The sequence below is a fragment of the Manis pentadactyla genome, chromosome 3 (genome assembly GCF_030020395.1).
Source record: "Manis pentadactyla isolate mManPen7 chromosome 3, mManPen7.hap1, whole genome shotgun sequence".
NCBI lineage: Eukaryota > Metazoa > Chordata > Mammalia > Pholidota > Manidae > Manis > Manis pentadactyla.
In genome coordinates, this window is record NC_080021.1 from 195,670,205 (window position 1) to 195,691,252 (window position 21,048).

Here is a 21,048-nt window from a genome sequence, read left to right on the forward strand (position 1 = left end):
AAGTCACGGTGTGACTTGACTTGCACATTGTGGTTACTTGAGAAATGTCAAATGAATGACATCAATTTACAGAAATAAATCTGACTCTGAGTGTCCCGCCTGCCGGACTAAATGTATTTATCCAAAATCATAGAACTTTTTATTAAAAAGGGTGAATATTCAAAATGTATGTCAAGTAAACCTTTAAAAAAATTAACTTAATTTCTTGAGGACCCAAAATCGTCCTCAAGACTATGTGGGTTACATGTATCAATACTTATCACATTAGGAATTTGGAATTTTAACAGAAAAGTTTAAAATAATTCTTATTGTACTCGTTTTAAAAATAATAAATGCGATAAATGTTAAGATAAATGATGTATTTTTTATTCATTATTTATGTTTTATTCATCTGCCCATTCTCCCGGGTCCGACCCGGCTCCCAGCACGGAGAAGATGCCGGACCCCATTAGGAAAACCAGGGCGCTCTCCACCCCGACCCGCCGGCCGCCAGCTCGCGCTTGGCTCCCGCGACACGCGACCCCGCCCCTCCGCGCGCCGGCGCCGGGTGCTAGGGCGCACGCGCAGGGCTCCTCCGGTGGCGGTGCAGGGCGCGCGGCCGCCGCTGCTCCCGCCCCAACCGCTCGCCGCGCACGCTGGGAACCCGTCGCCTGCGCTGCTTGGGCCGCCGCGGTCCGTCCTCGTCATGGACGCTTGGTGGGATGAGCTGACGCTTGCCTTTTCTCACACATCTATGTTCCCCTTTTTTGACATCGCTCACTACCTGGTGTCCTTGATGGCGCTGAAGCACCAGCCGGGTGAGTGCGGGGTGCCGCAGGCCGGCTCCTCAGGGACCCCACGGCGCGGACAGCCGAGCTGCGCCCGGTGCCGAGTCCCGTAGCGGCACTTCGGGGACGCCGACAGCCGGCTCGTCCGACCCCTCGAGTACAGAGGGGAAACTGAGGCCAGAAGGGCAAGCAGCCCAGGAATCGTCAAAGGAGGCGCAACCTGGGTCTGAGACGCCGCGTCCGGGCGGGCCGGCCCTGCCCCCGCGAAGGACCCGCAGGAGTGACGGGGAAACCGCGGCGTCCTGGCGGCGTCCGGGGACAGCCCGTGCCGGCTCGCGACTGGCGCGGCCTCCTGGCGGCGCCGCCGCTTCCCTGGGAAGCATTGAAACGTCACCTGGGAGCAGGGCTCCCAGGGCAGCGAGTCGGGGTCAGTCGTTTGGACTGTTGAGTAGAGGTGGACTACTGTCCACGTAGGGAAGTTGGATGAACACCTAAAAAACCTCAGGCAGACGCACCAGTGTTCCCCCGTACCGCAGGCCCGCCACCTTGCTTAGCGTGCTGGAGTGTTGTTGAGACTGGAGGGGGTTCCCATTTTCCGTCATGAGTGACACTGTGCAAGTAACACCCATTTGGCGTAGTTCCACTGGCTGTGGAATGGAAATATAGTCTTAATACAGCATTTTGAGTTCTTTTAAGTGTAGGTCAGCAATACGTGTGTTTTATTTTACATTCAAGATACATTTGCTCCTATACTGCTTTACTTGTGCAGTTATCCTACGTGCCTTCCGTTTTATGGATCTCTTCTTTCTTCGAGGGCATTTTGTCTATTTTCTCCATGCTCATGCTTCCTTTAATCGGCCTTGTCCTACAGAGCGTTAATGAGAGGTTGACGGATTAATGCTTTTTTTAAAAAAATATTTTTTGGACCTCAGAAATAATTTTCACTTACGTTGAAGTTTGTAGCTTAGTCTGAATCATTGTTTGGTAGTTTTGCCCTGGATAAGGGGAGTATTTTTGTTTAACATCAGGACAGGTAATTTGCATAAGATACTGCTTCTTTGATTTGAAAAGAAGTATGTTTTATTATTAGACTACATTTAGTATTTGATATTTATGTATATTTGTATATCTTCTGTAGGCTAAATCAGGTTCTCAAAGAGTGGCCCAGGAACCCCCAAGGTCAAAATCATTTCCATAACAATACACAGATACTATATGTCTTTTTCACACTCTTTTTCTCAGAAGTGTACAGTGCAGTTTTCCAGAGGCTGCCTGATCTGTAATACCGTAATAGATTGCAGAAGCAGATAGGAGACTCCAGCCAGACATTAAAGAGATTGGCTAAAATTTAAAACAGTGGGATTTTTCTTACTAAATGTTTTTGCTTTGGAAAACAGTTGTCATAAAGAATACTAATTATGTTAACATTTAGTGCATTCATTATTTTTAAAACGAATACATAAAGAACTTTTTTAAATAGTAATTTTTAATATACTAAATATTGCAACATGTAATCCATATAAACAAAATCTCTGGTATTTTCAAGAATTTTTTTTAAAGTCAGACTTTTTAAAGGTTTAATTAACATACATTATATTCACCCTTTTTAATATAAAGCTGTATAATTTTGGACAAACACATGTAGTCGTATGACTACCACCACAGTCAGCTATAGAACAGTTTCATTTCCTACTCTAGACTCCCTTCTGCTCCTTGTAGTCGTCTTTTTCCCAGCCTTTGGCTACCATTCATCTGCTCACTAATATTGGGTGCAGAGGAGTCCTGAAACCAAAAAATTTAAGGCCCACTGGACTAAATGAATGTTAATAAAGAATTCCACATGGTGTAAAAAATATTTTATATTGCAGTACCAGTACTGTAAGCAGGTAAAAATGATAATATTCACCCAAAAAAGTATACATGTTTAAGCTTTTACCAGAAATGTCTTAGACTGCCTGTTCCCTTCCACAGTTTTGGCTGTTAAGAGTCTTAAATATCTGGTCAATTCTAATAATCAGAAAACATAGTTTTCATTTGTATCTGTCATGGCTACTGACAAGTTGGTGCTTCTTAAGTTTATTGGTCAGTTGTATTTATACTTCTGTAAATATATCGAGTTGGTCATATTAGAGGGGAGGAAGAGGGAGAGGGAAAATAGCATATATGTGTAAATAAGCACAGAAAAATATCTGGAAGTTGTCACCCCTCAAGAGAGGAGTGTGACTCTACTGTGGAAGTAGAGAGGAAAGGGTAACGTTGCTTTCTTTTTATTTGTATTTACTTATGATGTAAATAGAGCTAATATTTATTGCGTACTATATGCCAGGCCCCCACTCTAAGTGCTTTAAATGTACTCACTCATAGTCAATCTTTATAACAACCATGTAAGGTAGATTACTTTTTTCCTTTTACTCTTTTTAAAATACCTATATATAGATCTATGTATGTCTTATATAACTCTATCTTTATCTCCACAGATATGAGAAAGAAGTTAACTTGAGTTCACAGGAAGAGTAGGTGCTGGAGCTAGGATTTATACCTAGGCAATTAAGCTCTAGGGTCCATACGCTTAGGCACTCTCTGTTGCCTTTCAACATGAAGATGCCTTAGTATGACAGCTGATGTCCAAAAAACAAGGTCATACTTATTTACTGTGTTGACTGATCAATGCTATAATTAATGACCAGTGTTCAGGGCAATACTGAATAGTGCCTATACACATAGATAGATAGCAATGTGTATGTATTAGAGACATAGTGGTGTTCCACCTTACATAGGGGTTTGGCTCTAAAAATCAGAATGACCATGTATCATTAAAATAACTATTAGAAAAGTCTTAGGTTTAGGGCAAATTGCTACACTGAAGATTGACATCCTGTTTTTTAGTAAGTTCTCATAACTAATTTTTCTTCCAGATTTGAACAGGTCATCATTTCTTATCACCAGATGTATATCATTAAACCTTGGCATCATTTCACTTGACAGGATGTGTACACCACAGAAAATTAACATCTGCCAGTTCATGTTCACTCCTGGGCACATGATGTTGTGTGGAATGGTGGGTTGCCCTATTTAAATTTTTATCTATCTCCCTCTTTTTTTCCTCCTGACATAGACAGATGAATTCCCATGTTAATACAAGTATGATAATGCTATGCTACTGAACTCACACATATATTTGCACAATTTTTGTTGTTTGTATTTGCTTAAATGGGTCTTTCCCTAAGAGATAACAGTTAACAGTTTGGTTTTGTGTTTTTGAAGACCTTATGTTATGCATTAACTGCATATGTATGTACTATGGAAATACATAGTTTCTGTTTTTCTCTTGTGAATGATTTCTTATGGTGCATATATATTATTTATATATATATATACAATTAATATTTTTGTCATGTCAGTACTTGTAAAGCTGCTACATTCTTTTGAATAGAGGCATTGTATTCCTCAGATTTGATGTGACATAACTTGTTATAATTTTGTTTAATTAATACAATAAATGAAGCTTTTATTTTTAAGGGTTCAGATATAATTAAGTAATATAATTAATGTAATTAAATTTAAAGCCCCTTTGACCATCTTCCCTAATCTCCTGCTTCTCTCAAGAGATAATAATAGTTTATATTTTGGTGTGTTGCAGACCCTTTTCTTCCATGCAGACCCTTTTCCAGTATACATATGTGTCTGTAGAAATAAATAATGTTTTCTTTTTTGTCCACAAATTATTCTATACTGTGATATTCAGCCTGATTGTATTTGGTTCTTTATTTTTACTCTGTAGTATGTCTTGAGACTCTTTCCTTGCTGATTCTGATCTACCACATTTTTTAATTACTCCTCTATAGTTTTCCATAGTACAAATGATCATGGGTTGTTTAACTCTTCCATTGATAATGCTCATTTAGATTTTTTTCAATTTTTTCACAGCATAACAAGACAACACTGTTTTAATATTCTTGTATGAAATTCCCTGGACACTTGAATCAATTTAAAAATTAAATTTTATGATACTGTCAAATTTCTATTCATAATAATTTATTATATTCTCACAAGAGTATTTGAATTTTCAACCTTTGCAATTTATTGATACCAAGCTGTAAATTTTTTGTGCCAGTTTAATGTATGTGAAATAATATATTGTTTTATTTTGTTTTTCTTTGATTATTAGTGAGTTGAGTGAGTACTTCCTTTTTTGGGGCATGTTTATTAAGCATTTATATTTCCTGCTTTTTGACTTGCCCATTTTTCTATTGATTTATTGGAATTTGCCTTATGTAGGTTGAGAAACATTTTATCTCAGTCTTTTGTCATGTAGAAGTTTTAAATTTTGATTGTCAGATATGTAAATCTTTTTCTTCATGGCTTATTCAGGTTAGGCACTTTTCTTTCTGTTTTTAGATTGCTAGATTTGTTTTAAAATCAGGAATGTTGAATTTTCATCATGTCACCTTTTACTATCTGCCTAAGGGGAGTGATCATGATGATTTGTTAATACAGTGAATAATTCTACTGAATTCCTACATATTGAATCTTCCTTAAATTCTTTGGATAAAATCTACTTGGTCATGATTTATTATCCTTTCAATTTGTTATTAACATGCATTATACTCCTAGGTTATAATTATAGCTGTGTCTTCTTCCTTTCTGTCTCCTTCCATTCCCCCTGTCTCTTTCCCTTCCTCCTTGCTCTCTCATTCTCTTTGTAATTTTTGATGTCGGGTTTATGTTGTTTCATAGAATGGAAAGGTTTTCTCCTTTGTTATATTCTATAATGGTTACATAGCATGAATGTGAACAATCCAGAAATACTTGGTAAATGTTTTCCATTACTTATCTGAGTATAGCACCTTTCTTAGGATAGATTGCTAATTGCCTGGTTGTATTTTTCCGTAGTTACTTTATGTTCAGATTTCTACCTGTTCTTAAGGGAAATTTGCTGATTTATAGTTTCTTAGGTAATTGTCTATTTCAGCTCACTTCATGTTTATTAGATTAAATGCATATTATTTTCCTGTGATTAAAAACTATATCTACCCCCCATTTTTCTTCTAATGTTATGCATTATTTTCATTTCTTTTTTTCCTCTACTTTCTCAGACTTCCTGAATAATATTTTGCTTTATTGGTCTTTTCTAAGAACACCTTGGGTTGGCTTTAATGGCTGTCTATCTTTATCTCCCTATTTTAGCTTCTATTTTTAATTAGTTTCTACTTTTACTTTTATGTGTTACTTGCACATCTCTGGCTGAGTTTTTAATTTTTTGTACTTTTTCTTTTGATAATTTCAGACTTACAGAAAAGTTGCCAGAATAGGTCAAGGAACTCCCTCCCATATATTCTACTCATATTCACCAACTGCTTACCTTTTGCCCCTTTGGCTTTTTTCCAGCTTTACTGAGGTATAATTGACAAAACTGTATATATTTAAAGTGTATAGTGTGATTTGATATGCATATGCATTGAAATGATTACCACAATCAAGTAAATTAGCTCATCCGCCACCATACATAGTTAGCTTTTATTTTTGTGGTGACAACATTTAACGATCTCTCAGTGAATTTCAAGTATGATACTTGATTATTAATAAATACTATTAATCATTCATCAATATGGTTATTAACCATAGTCACTGTGCTGCACATTAGATCCCCAGAACTCACTTATCTTATAACTGGAAGTTTGTACTTTAGCATTCTTTCTCTGCATGTTATTTATGTGTATTTATAAAATAATAATTTATGCATTTTTTTCAGAACCACTTGAGTATAAATAGGAAGTATTTTGCCCAGTTACTTCTAATTACTTAAGTGTGTTAGTTTTAAGAACCACAGTACAGTTACCAAAAACAGGGAGTTTAATGTGATGTAATACTATTCTTTAAGCCACAGTCTGTATATATACTTCATCAGTTGTCTAAAAAGGTTTCTTATAAATACTCTTCCTTATTCTAGGATATGATCTAAAGTATGTATTGCATTTAGTTGTGGTCTCTTTAATGTCTTATAATCTGGAACATTTCATCAGCTTTTGTGTTTCTTGACTTTGACATTGTTAAAATATGGGCCAGATTTTTCTTCTTTCTTTTTTTTTTTTTTTTTAGAATATCCCTCAGTTTGGGTGTATCTGATTAGATTAGCTCAGGTTATACATTTTTGGTAGAAATACCACAGAAGTGATGAAGTATTCTTAGTGCATCATATCAGGAGTCATCTGAAAATGTTTGTTTACAGTGATGTCTACTATGTTTCTCTAAATAACTCTATAAAGTTATTAGTTCCTTCTGTAATTAACAATAATTTGTTCAGAGACATTTTGAGATGTTGTAAGTATCTATTCCTTATCAGCCTTTTACATCTGGTTTTATTTTGTTATTCTATTTCTAGCCTGTCATGTTGAAAGCTTAGTTTATTTATTTAAGGTTTTTTTTTCTAAAGTACTTAAGATTGTAAATTTTTAAGAATATGTCTCTTTGACTTAACTGGCTATGAGTACTTACAGAAGGTTTGGGAATGAAAGGAGAGTGTAGGTGGGGAGAAATTGTAATAAACTACCAGTGGGAAACTGGCAATAAGATCCTGAACAATATTTTAAAGGTGTGTTAGATCACTCATGTCTTATTAGTATGTTTCCAGTCTGTAAAGACCAAAAGATACGGTTTATGATGATTGTTGTTGTCATACCTAAGAGTAATAGAAACTTCTTGAAAATTATGAAATTAAAAAACTTAGTTCTTTAGTGCCAAAGGTACCTCAGGACTTGTTTAATATACAGCTATCTTAGGCCACATTTTTACTTGACCATTTCAGGAGCAGCAGCAGTGGCATGGAAGAATCCTATTTCAAGTTGGTTTACTGCTATGCTCCATTGTTTTGGTGGAGGAATTTTATCCTGTGTACTGCTTGCGGAACCTCCAGTGAGATTTCTTGATAACAACACTAACATATTACTGGCATCTTCAATCTGGTAAGCTGCCATTATGGTGAACAATGAGATATTTTTTAAGTGTTTTGTAAGTTATTAGTAAATGGAATTTTTTTCTTTAAAAAATATTCATGTTCTTGAAAAGTCCATGCATGTGCAAGGGAAAGAACCCAAATAATCCCAACATTTTAAAGTACAAAGTATGTCTCTTCCTCACGCTTTTTCCTTATCCACTCTCTGAGGGAATTATTTTACCTTGTGAATTACTATACAGTTATTATTGTCTTATGAATCTTCAGTGAAAACATTTCAATATTAAAGCGTATTAAATATTTGGCCCAATCAGTTTATCTTGTGAACCTAACGCATACAGATATACATCAGGATAAAATCAAGAATGTGAACAGCTACGTAAGAGTCTAAGTGACTATGAATCATATATAATAATTGTTCCTGTCATACTGTGTTGAATTTCTCAGAGCCTTATGAGAGATACCATTAATTTGGTTTTGAATTTAGTTGTGAAGTGAAAAACAAAATGTTAGTAGGAATTGCTTTGGATTTTCGCAAATCCAATTTCACTCATCCATTAAGGTAAATTGAATGAATCAAGGAGGATTGGTCCATCAAATTAAAAAAATGTATATAATAAAACTAACAACGAACTAGCAGAAAGAGAAATCAGGAAAACAACTTGATTTACAATTGCATCAAAAAGAATAAAATACTTAGCAATAAACCTAACCAAGGGGTTGGAAGATCTGTATATGAAAATTATACGACACAAGAAATTACAGAAGACACCAATAAATGGAAATCTATTCTGTGCTCATGGATAGGAAGAATTAACATTGTCAAAATGACCATCCTGCCCAAAGCAATTTACAGATTCAATGCAATTCCTATCAAAATACCAACAGCATTTTTCAATGAACTAGAATAAATAGTTCAAAAATTCATATGGAACCACAAAAGACCCCGAATAGCCAAAGTAATGCTGAGAAAGAAGAACAAAGCTGAGAGGATTATGCTCTCTGACCTCAAGCTCTACTACAAAGCTACAGTAATCAAAACAACTTGGTACTGGCATAAGAACAGACTCAGATCAATGGAACAGAGTAGAGAGCACAGATATAAACTGACCCGACACATATATGGTTGGTTAATAAATGATAAAGGAGCCATGATGTATGATGGGGAAAAGACAGCCTCTTCAGCAACTAGTGTTGGCAAAACTGGCAGCTACATGTAGTAAGACAATGAAACTGAATTATTGTCTAATCTATACACAAAAGTAAACTTGAAATGAATCAAAGACCTGAATGTGTCATGAAACCATAAAACTCTTAGAAGAAAACATAGGCAAAAATCTCTTGAACATAAGTATGAACAACTTTTTCCTGGATACAACTCCTCAGGCAAGGAAAACAAAATAAAAAATGAGTAAGGGGGAACTACATCAAACTAAAAAGCTCTGTACAGCAAAGAATACCATCATCAGAATAAAAAAGAAAACTACAGTATGGGAGAGTATATTCCCAAACAACTCATCTGATAAGGGGTTACCATCCAAAATATATAAATAACTCATAAGCCTCAACACCCAAAAAACAAATAATCTGATTAAAAAATGGGCAGGGGATCTGAACAGATAGTTCTCCAAAGAAGAAATTCAGATGGCCAACAGGCACATGAGAGATACTCTATAGCACTAATCATCAGGGAAATGCAAATTAAAACCACATGAGCTCATACAAGTTAGAATGGCCACTATCCAAAAGAAAAGAAATAATAAATGTTGGTGAGAATGCAGAGAAAGGGGAACACTCCTATACTGTTGGTGGGTATTTAAATTGGTGCAACCACTGTGGAAAGCAATATGGAGGTTCCTCAAAAAACTATAAATGGAAATACCATTCAATCCAGTAATTCCACTCCTAGGAATTTACCCTAAGAAACTAAAATCCCTGATTTGAAAAGATACATGCACCCATGTTTATTGCTGCACTATTTGCAAGAGCCAAGATAATGGAAGCAACCTAAGTGACCATCAGTAGATGAATGGATAAAGAAGATGTGATACACATACACAATGGAATATTATTCAGCCATGAAAAGAAAAGAAGTCCTGCCATTTCCAACAACATGGGTGGATCTAGAGGGTATTATGCTCAGTGAAAGAAGCCAGGTGGAGAAAGACAAATACCATATGATTTCACTTATTTGTGAAATACAAAAAGGCAAAACAGAAGGAACAAAACAGCAGTAGACTCAGATAATTTGAAAGGTGATTAGTGGTTATCAATGGGGAGAGGTTGGGGTGGGTGGAGGAGAGGGGGAGGGGGATAAAGGAGCACAATAATTCACAATCACAATATAAGTTGGTCATGGGAATGGTAGTACAGCTTGCAGAATATAGTCAATGATTCTGTAATGTCTTGCTACATTGAAAGATAGTAATTGCACTAGAAGGGGTGAGGATTTAATAATATAGGTAATTGTTAAACCACTGTGTTGTATATTTGAAAACAATATAAGATTGTGTATCAACGATACTTGAATTAAAAAAAAGGGAAATGGAAAATGTTACAAAAAAATATAATACATATCAGAGTGCTTTATAATACCCAAGTAAAAACTGCTTTTGATTAAAAACCATATCAAATATATAGCATGTTAGGAACACTTAAAATTCATTTTTATTGTGGTAATTTTTAAATGAAAGTGTAACCAGCCATAAAAGGGAATATTATAAATAGTAGTGGTAAAGAGAAAAGGTAAATAGTGGGAACCTGTGGCAGTGAAAATTAGTAGGAGTAGAGTAATAGCTAATGTTTGTTGAGTTGTTATCATATGTCAGCTAAATTCTTTATATTCATTTTTAATTGTAAGGGTCCAATAAGAGGTAGATATTATTATTTCATTTGACAAGTGAGAACACTGAGGCATAGAGAAACTTTGCTAAAATTTTCATATTTAGTAAGGGAATGAACTAGGATCCAAATCAGACGTTTGACTTCAGAGTTTTGACATTTAACAGCCACTGTCCCATATTTGTTCAATCATCTCTTATAACCTTCCAGTCTCTGTGTGTTTTGAAAGACTTTTATTAAGGAGTTTTATTCCTATAACAGTATTTTTAAAAGACATTAGTATTTTGGAGAGTTTTTTTTGTGTGTAGATGCTAAAACTATATAAAAAGTAAGATATCCAGAATCTGACACTTTTCCATCATTTCCACATCTATTTCTGTGTACTAACCACCACTATTTCTTTCACAGATGATTGCAGTATCTTCCAAAGGGTCTAGTTGCTTTTTTTGTTATCCCTGAGTCTGTTATTTACATAGCAGATAAGGAGACTTATTTTAAAATAAGTTAGAATATATTACTCCTATGCTCAAAAGTTTTATCTTCTTAAGAACAAAATCCAAAACAGTTACCATTGCCTATAAAACCTTACAAAATATTCCCTTCAACTATCTTTAGTGTAATGTCTTTCCTTTTTTTGGTGGGGGGAAGCTTCTTTTTTAAAAATTCTGGTATCATTAATATACAATTACATGAGCAACATTGTGGTTACTAGATTTCCCCCATTATCAGGTCCCCACCACATGCCCCATTACAGTCACTGTCAATCAGCGTAGTAAGATTCTATAGAGTCACTACTTGTCTTTTCTATGCTATATTGCCTTCCCTGTGTCCCCCCACTACATTATGTGTGCTAATTGTAATGCCCCTTATTCTCCTTCTCCCTCCCTTCCCACCCACTCCCACCAGTCCCTTCCCTTTGGCAACTGTTAGTCCATTCTTGGGTTCTGTGAGTCTACTGCTGTTTTTTTCCTTCAGTTTTTGCTTTGTTCTTATGTTCCACAGATGAGTGAAATCATTTGGTACTTGTCTTTCTCCTCTTGGCTTATTTCACTGAGGATAATACCCTGTAGCTCCATCCATGTTGTTGCAAAGGGTAGGATTTGTTTTCTTCTTATGGCTGAATAATATTCCATTGTGTATATGTACCACATCTTCTTTATCCATTCATCTACTGATGGACACTTAGGTTGCTTCCATTTCTTGGCTGTTGTAAATAGTGCTGCAATACACATCAGGGTGCATAGGTTTTTTTTGAGACTGGGAAACTGCATTCTTAGGGTAAATTCCTAGGAGTGGAATTCCTGTGTCAAATGGTATTTCTGTTTTTAGTTTTTTGAGGAACCTCCATACTACTTTCCACAATGGCTTGAACTAGTTTATATTCCCACCAGCAGTGTAGGAGGGTTCCCCTTTCTCCACATCCTCGCCAGCATTTGTTGTTCCTATTCTTTTCTATGTTGGCCATCCTAACTGGCATGAAGTGATATCTCATTGTGGTTTTAATTGCATTTTTCTGATAATTAGCGATGTGGAGCATCTTTTCATGTGCCTGTTGGCCAACTGCCATCTGAATTTCTTCTTTGGAGAATTGTCTCTTCATATCCTCTGCCCATTTTTTAATAGGGTTATTTGCTTTTTGGGTGTTGATGCTATGAGTTCTTCATATATTTTGGATGTTAACCCCTTGTCAGATATGTCACTTACAAATATATTTTACCATACTATATGATGCCTTTTTGTTCTGCTGATTGTGTCCTTTGCTGTACAGAAGCTTTTTAGCGTGATGTAGTCCCATTTGTTCATTTTTTATTTTGTTTCCTTGTCCGAGGGGATGCATTCAGGAAAAAGTTGCTCATGTTTATATTCAAAAGATTTTTGCCTATGTTTTCTACTAAGAGTTTTATGGTTTCATGACTTACATTCAGGTCTTTGATCCATTTCGAGTTAACTTTTGTGTATGGGGTTAGACAATAATCCAGTTTCATTCTTTTGCATATAGCTGTCCAGTTTTGCCAACACCAGCTGTTGAAGAGGCTGTCATTTCCCCATTGTATATCTATGACTCCTTTATCATATATTCATTGACCATATATGCTTGGGTTTTTACCTGGGCTCTCTAGTCTGTTCCATTGGTCTATGGGTCTGTTCATGTGCCAGTACCAAATTGTCTTGATTACTGTGGCTTTGTAGTAGAGCTTGAAGTCAGGGAGCCTAATTCCTCCTGCTTTATTCTTCCTTCTCAGGATTGCTTTGGCAATTCAGGGTCTTTTGTGGTTCCTAGTGTAATGTCTTTCTACTCATTTCCTGCTCAGTTTGTTCTAACCATGTTTGCTTTTCCATTTCTTGAACACAAGGTCGTGGTCTTCCTTAGTGCCTTTGGACTTGCTGTCTTCTCTCTGTAATGTTCTTTCCCTGGAGGACTCATGTTTTGTCTTTTCAGAGAGATCTTCCCTGACTGAAATAACACCTTCTCTCCCATAGCTATCACATCTTCTTTATTTTTCTCCCTAGACTTATTACAACCTGACATAGTATTTCTTTTTATGTTCGTGTATTTCATAGCATATCAGAACATGCACTCTGTTTTGTGACCCATGTGCCAAGTACTGTTTTAGGTTCAGTAAAATATATTGCTTAATGGAATGGATGCTATGTATCGTTATATTAGAAGAAATTTCTATAATTGAGTAGCCAAATAATTAAAGTTCTTGATTATTTGATCCCTTAAAATATAATTGTCTGTCTATTAAATACATACTCTCTTAAACTAAAAAAGGTATGTTAGAAATGGTAAATAAGAAATACATTTTTATATGTGGATTAATAGTATAGTATCTAATTATTTGTTAACCTCTGATCTTTATTTTCCCTAGTTTACATAAGAGGAAATTGAGGCTTAGAAAGGATTGTTAAATGGCATGGTCTGAATTTCAACTCAGCATTTAGATTATGATCTTAACCAGGAAGAGTGTCATTATGAACAATATGGTTTTTTTAATTTAAAATTTTCAATTAATATTGAATAGGTACAAAAGAATATTTATAAAATATATGTAAAGAGTAAAGAATTGTGATATAATAAAAACTTGTGTATCCATCATTTAGATTAAGAAAAAATTTTCTACTTAAAAAAATCTTTTTATAATAAAGTAAAAATTCAGAAAACTAAAAAACAAATATTTAGCTTAATGAATTATTGTAAGGTATGTCCTCGAAACCACTACCCAAGAAATAGAGCTTTGCCATCCATCCTGGAAGTCCCATTCTTACCACAGTCCCCTTCCCACCTTAAATAAGCATTACTATAGCACAGTTATCCTGACTTATATGATAATTACTTCTTTGCATATTTTTATAATGTTGTCATCCAAATGTTCATCCATAGACACTATCATTTAGTCATGTCCATTAAAATTTTTGATGTTTCCAGGAATTTTATAGATTCCCTATTTTTTTCCCCTTATAATTTATCTCTGGAAGGACTAGAGCCATTAAACATGTAGAGCTTTCCGTAGTCTGGAGTTTGCTCATTGCATACTAATGGTGCAGATTATATTCCTCTATTCTCTGTGTGTCCTGAAAATGGGCAGATTGATCTAGAATCCAAATCAGATTCAGTTAGATCCCTTTAGTAAGACTTCGTAAGAGGCCCAAAATGTCTGAGTAGCTCTTTTTTGTTGACATCAGCTCTTGTACACTTAGTGACTGTATCTATTGGAAATTGCAAAATGCTAATAGACTATTTCTGTCTTTTCTTGCTGTACGTTAGTTGGAATAGCATGTTAACAGATTATAAACTTCTTGGAATAGTGGTATAAACAGATACTTTTATGAAGTATTTATTATTTGGTTATTCAGTTGTACAGTTCATATCAGAAAGGTAGGATAAATCCTTGATTCTTTCCCTTTATTTACTAGTTTTCCAGATAATGAATAGTCTTGTGCCATCTTCTAAAGGTGACCAGTTTTTTTTTAAAATTGTGGTCTCATGAATTTAAGCATATTTCGTGGGATTCAGTAAATTGCAATTATTTTCATTATTGAAACTCAAATTGCTCCATTTTTGCTGGTAGGACCTTCTTCATATTGGCTCTTGAAATTGTGATTAACTTCCTTGCTACTTAATATAAGATTCATCTTGTACTTTTCTTCTGGAATCACTTATTTCTCTAAGAAGCTCTAGTTTCTTTTAGTGAGAAATGGCATTTCAAGACAGTCTCATCACTAGAGATGTTCATTATTACTGGATTGATTTTTGTTTCTAGGCCTTTTCAGTGGACAGAGCTAAGAAAAGTAAGGATAAAATAACTCATGAGTTCATATTGATATTTCTAATTCAAATTCAAGACCATAGAGATTTTATTTAACCTTTTTCTGTTACATTTGTGTCTCCTTTCTTCCACAGTAAAAGCTTTCATGCTTAAGGGCACAAGAATGATGAAATTAGAATATTCCAACATTACTGGTTTATTTTATTCTGTATTATATACACAATATGTAATAGTTTTGGATTAACAATACTAATAGTACCACTGATAAGATTCTGAAATGTTAAATTTTTTTGCATATACACTTTTCATTTTCCCATTTTTAAAGTGTACTATTTTTTTATTGTCATAGTTATTACTATACACTTTCTTAATTCCCATTCACTCTTAGTTTTACAACTAACTGTATATTTAATGCTTATCATCAGTCCTATGTCTCTGTTGATCCAGTAAATCAGGTTGTCTGAAGCTTATTCTCTCATAGATTCATCAGGAACACTAGTCCCTGAATTCTCACATGTTGATAAGTTTGTGTCTTTTGTACTTGGAAGTCAGCTTTACTGGCATAAAATAACTGGATCACACTTTCTATCTTCAAGTATTTAAAAATGTTACTATAGATGGCATTTTTCTTACCTAACTCTTGTAACACCTGTTGGAGCTCAGCATATGTCTGCCATCTAAGCCTAGGAGGATGGTAAATCACCCTGATTGGGCCATACAGGTCAAAGGATGGCCATAAACCAATCAAGGAGGGAGTCATTTTCTGGGTCTAATGTGATTTTGTAATTGCTGCCTCAAGGCAGGATGAACTGTGAATGAAGCCAGCTTTCCCATCTTTGATCCAGACAGAACCATTCCATCCACCCATATCCCAAAGATGCAGGAGCGAAGCTGATATTGACTCAGAGGGCTTCTGCTGAAACTGGGAGCCCAAATTCACCAACTCAGCCTGAGTATAGGTGCAGAGCATAGAGTGCTCCACAACCTGGGGAGGGGACTGCTCCTCTCCCAGCGGAACCTGCAGTCGGTGCATCTTTATTTTCTTTATTCCAACCGGTGCAGGCTTTCAATAGAGGAGGGGTTGGTGCCTCCAGCATCACTCCTTTGTTCTTCCTGGGCTCCTCCTCTATTTCCAGGGCTGATGGCACCTTTCTCTCCAATCTCCTGAGTGCTTCCTCTGCTACACCTTTTAACTTTTCTATAGTGCCTCACAGCAATGCTAGCTCAGTCTTCAACAGCTCTCTTATTGAAGAGATAATACCTTGCAGCTGGCATTCTCGTGTTGCCTCTTCCTGTGCTTCCCACAGGAGTACATCCTTCTCCATGGCCTTTGCCTCCTTCAGAGCACTTTGTAGTGCTGCTGTCTCATTCTGCAAAGAATCTTTCACCTTTTTCACAGCACCTCACAGCTTGCATTCTTGCACCACCTCTTCTTGGGCTTTTCATATGGGTACATCCTGCTCTTCATGGCCTTTACCTCTTCAACAGGACCTCGTAGCAACACCGTTTCATTAAAAAAAAAATTTACCTCCTCCACAGTGCCTTGCAGCTTGCGTTCTTGTGCTGCCACCTGTCATATCAGTGCCATTCCATTCTTCAACAAATCCACAGCACTTTGCAGCTTCATTTTCTTGCTGCCATTTCTCATGTGCCTCTCACAGGAGCACATTCTTCTCATCTGTAAACTTTAAATTTTGTGAGAAACAGCCAACCCATAGTTCCTGCTGCCTCACAGGCACTCTGTTTCTCAAAGGACTTCCTTATTATGTCGAGGGCCACCTCTACTGCCTCAGGTGTCACCTCCACCTGTCTCTAGTCCTGGGGTGGGGCCCAGCCCTCTAGGAGGCAAGCCACCTCAGACCACATGCCCACTGGGGGACACTCGAATGTCTCTGCATTCATAGGGGCAGCCTGCTGAAATACCCTCCCATGAGGGCAGCCTGTTCCATTCTTTGGTCTACAGTGAATCCTGCCAACTCTGCCTGTGGACTTGCCTGAGGGTTTCAACCCTGGGCAAGTTCACTATGTATTCAGTGAGACTGAAAAATGAGAATGGAATGTTCTTGGGGTAAAAGGGTTTATACCTAGCTTTATTCTCCTGGCTGTAGGTCAAGCACTAGAATCACATATGCATCCAGCAGTCTGCAGGAATCCACCTCTGTCTCTGTCTCCACTCAGAGCACTGGGCAGAGCTCTGTATAGTGATTTAGTCAATAATAGCTTATTGCCTGCAGGTGTGGAAGCATTAGCTTAGCAGTAGGCCAATTATATCACCAAGTTCCTGGGTATAGGAACTTCCATTTACCCCACACTTTGTCATATAGTTTTATTTAAAGGGTTGTGGATGGGATTTTGGTTTTGTTCTCTAGTTACCCTGTTTTTAGGTAGGGATTTGAAGAGATCAGAATCTATGCAGCCACTGCTGTCACCATCTTCCCAGAATCCTTGCCAAAGTTTTGATATCCCCTGTATGCTATCCCTTCACCCTCTGCCCAATCCCACCTCCCTTCTTCCTTACTCAGAGGTGACCATCACCTTGATTTTGTGCTTATCCTTCCTTTTTAAGTATAGTTTTAGCATATGTTTTTATGTATTTCTCAGTGACCTGGTATTTTCTGTTCAACTTGTGTTCTTGAGATTCAGTCTTATTTTATATGGTTGTGATTTATTAATTTTTACTGTATAACATACCAGAATTGTCATAAAGTATTCATCCAGCCCTCTGTTGAGTGAAAGTGTTTTGTAGATTTTTTTCCTATTACAGTGTTGCTCAGAACATTCTTGTACACATTTACTAGTGTATGTGAGCAAGATTTTTCTCTTGATACATGCTTAAGAGTAGGTTTGCATTATAGGGTGAGTGATTGTTTAATTGAAGTATAGTTGACATATTGTAATAATTTCAGGTATACAACGTAGTGATTTGACATTTATATACATTTCAAAATGCTCACTCTGGTAAGTACAGTTAATCATTTATCACCATACCAAGTTATTGCAATATGATTGACTGTATTCTCCATGCTGTATCTTTTATCCCTGTGACTTACAAATTTTATAACTGGAAGATTATACTTCCTAATCCCCTTACCTATTTCTCCATCCCCCCACTCCCCTCCTCTCTGGCAGCCACCAGTTTGTTCTGTGTATTTATGAATCTGCCTCTGGGTTATTCATTTGTTTGTCTGTTTTTGTTTTGTTTTTAGATTCCATATATGTAAGTAAAATAATATTGTATTTGTGTTTCTCTGTCTGACTTACTTCACTTAGCATAATAACCCTTTAGGTTCATCCATGTTGTCACAAATGGCAAGATTTTATTCTTTTTTATGGCCAAGTAATATTCCATTATGTATGTATGGCACATCTTTTCCATTCATCTGTTGATGGACACTTAGTTGGCTCCCATATCTTGGCTATTATAAAGCTGCAGTAGATGTAGGGGTTCATATATCCTTTTGAATTAGTGTTTTTGTTTTCTTTTGTTAAATAACTAGAAGTAGAGTTACTAGATTGTATGGTAGTTCTATTTTAAATTTTTTGAGGAATCTTCATACTGTTTTCTATAGTGGCTATACCCGTTTACATTCCTACCACCAATGCACAAGGTTTCCTTTTTTCCATATCCTCGCTAGCACTTCTTCTTTCTTGTCTTTTTGATACTGGCTACTCTGCCTGCTGTGAGGTGATGTCTCATGGTTTTTATTTGCATTTCCTTGATGATCAGTGATGTTGAGCATCTTTTCATGTGCCTTTTGGCCATCTCCAAGTCTGTCTTCATTGAAAAATTGTCTGTTCACTTCCTCTGCCTATTTTTTAATTGGGTTACTTGTTTTTTTGGTATTGAGTTTTATTAATTCTGTATATATTTTGGATATGAACTCCTTATTAGATATATCATTTGCAAATATATTCTCCCATTCAGTAGTTGTCTTTTTGTTTGTTAGTGGTTTCCTTTGCAGAGCAGAAGCTTTTTAGTTTGATGTAGTCCCCGTAGTTCATTTTTGCTTTTGTTTACCTTTCATAGGTAGATATATCCAGAAAAAAAATTGCTCAGGCTGATGCCCCAGAGTTTACTGCCTATGTTTTCTTTTAGGAGTTAAATTCTACTAGATAATACCAAATCATTTCCCAAAATGCTTATACTAATTTACATTTCCATTGTATTGCACCCAACCACAGAACTGGACTTTACCAATAACGTATACATCCTCTTATTACTCTTCCCCTATCCCATTTGTCTTACAGGTAAACCTCTTTCCTGTTTGTGTTTATCTTACCTTTTAGAAAAAGGTGAATCATACATATGAATAATCTAAACAATAGATTTTTTTGTTTTATTTGGCCCTATTTTAAAAAAAGGTATTGTACTATATATAGTTCTTAGACTATTTTTTTCACTCAACATTTTGTTACTAAAATTCACCTGTTGCACGTAGCTATAGTATATTCCTTCTCACTGCTGTGTGGAATCTGTTGTATTAATATCCATATTTTATTTATTTTGTTGGTATTTTTATCAGTTCTAAAGAACAGTAGCAACCACTCTTGTGGTATTTACTATATCCCAAACACTTTTCTAAGTGCTTTACATATAATAATTTAAATCTTGCAAGAGCCCTGTGAGGTAGGTACTGTATTCTCATTTAATAGGTGATATAACTGAGGCAAGAAGGGTTGTATAATATAACTTGCCCAAGATATCACAGATATCTAGTAGTTTGAGCCAAACTTGGCTTTCTAATCCTTTAGTCTGTGCTTACACAATGTATTGGACTTTGGAAATAGAGACATTGTGTCCTCACAGACAGACCTTTAAATATAAAAAATGATACTTGCCTAAAGACAATATATTTTATTGTTTTCTTTTTTTAAGATTTTTGAAGTTGAGATCTTCATCTGATTTTAATTGGAGCGATAAAATGATGTTAGGAATGAACTTGAAACTCTAGCAAGCTAAACTCAAAAGGACTCTGAATGCACTTAGTGGAAAGGTCATCTTTATTTAGTACAATAACTCACAATGCTCACGTCTGGATATTAGCACCATCTACTGGCAAAGGGACACAGTAACTTGGTATGTCATAGTGTTGTTTGGAGGACAGTGCACACTTTCATAGGATTTTTCTTCTTGAAATTTTATGGGGGAAATAAATATTTTGTAGTTTGTCTATGTATTGATTTTGTGTCCCAATTTGTTTTCCTTAAACTTCCAAGAATCAGCTGTTGTATGTTGCACATTTTTGTGAAGAAAAATACAAGAGAAGTTATAGTTTTATGGGTCTCTCACTCTGCCATAGTCATTTTCAAAGCATATACATAAAATAAATAATTTGTTAGAGTAATAAGAGCAAGAACAAAGCTATCATATATTGGGCTAATATGAAGTGTATTTGGCTTACCATTCTGCTTTCGCTTAGTTAAGTAATATTGTCTTTGGTAGTCAGAGGAGTGGAATTAATAGAATGAAAACAAGAGTTGTCAGTGACTAATCATGGGAAGTTTCTCTCTGCTCAACGACTCTTGGTATTAACCTAAATCCTACTTTCATCTTTCCTACTTAAACTGGTTTAGCTTTCAGTGTCAGTGGCCTAGCATCTTATTGTATCTTGTTTTGGATTAACTTTTATTTTTTAGCACTATTCTTTGCCATTTTTTTCCTCTCCAGTAATCTGTATGACTTTAAAATGTGTGAGAAATCAGTTTCTTTCTTGTCCCATTTCTTCTTTTTCAATGTTTTGTTTAGGCGCTTTACAAGGTAAAGGTTCCGTAGATATCACAATTTCAGTAAAAGATGAAATATAATCTTTACAGAAGGAGGGTCATAGTAATTGCTTAATAAGTGTTGGTTGAGTGATTCATTAAAAGAATTAAAAAATATATAACAAGTTAAAGAGTAAGAATAGTTGTTTAGGGAGCCATTGGCTAATATGTTTACTTACTACTGAGCACAATAAACAATTGTTCTTTTGTCCTGTGACTATTGAACACTCAAAATGAGAACTGTTTTCTGTTTAAAATGTTATTGTAGGTATACTTTAGAAATATACGATTAAATAGGATAAAGACTTATTTGTTCAAAAAGCAATAATTACAAATTTCAGACTATATGCCTTAATGTCACATAATTGAATAGAAAAAGCCCAAGATTTCTCTTGTAATATAACTCATATTAAAGATAGTCTTGGTGTAGAGAATGAAAATAGGATCATTTGTA

The 21,048-nt window shown here is 35.8% G+C and overlaps 1 protein-coding gene across 3 annotated transcripts in view; it reads left to right on the forward strand.

Moving 5' to 3' along the window:
• Window positions 1-632: 632 nt before the first annotated feature.
• TMEM38B (transmembrane protein 38B) overlaps window positions 633-21,048 on the forward strand; it is a 55,884-nt gene continuing 35,468 nt past the window's right edge. Inside the window, exons 1-3 of one of the 3 annotated variants that reach the window (XM_057498904.1) lie at window positions 660-797; window positions 3,683-3,825; window positions 7,573-7,729. In XM_057498904.1, coding sequence (XP_057354887.1) covers window positions 7,623-7,729 — 107 coding nt within the window. In that variant the 5' untranslated portion in view covers window positions 660-797; window positions 3,683-3,825; window positions 7,573-7,622. Of the gene's footprint in view, window positions 798-3,682; window positions 3,826-6,054; window positions 6,166-7,572; window positions 7,730-21,048 lie in introns of all 3 variants that reach the window. The other 2 variants (XM_036903304.2, XM_057498903.1) reach the window with 2 other exon arrangements.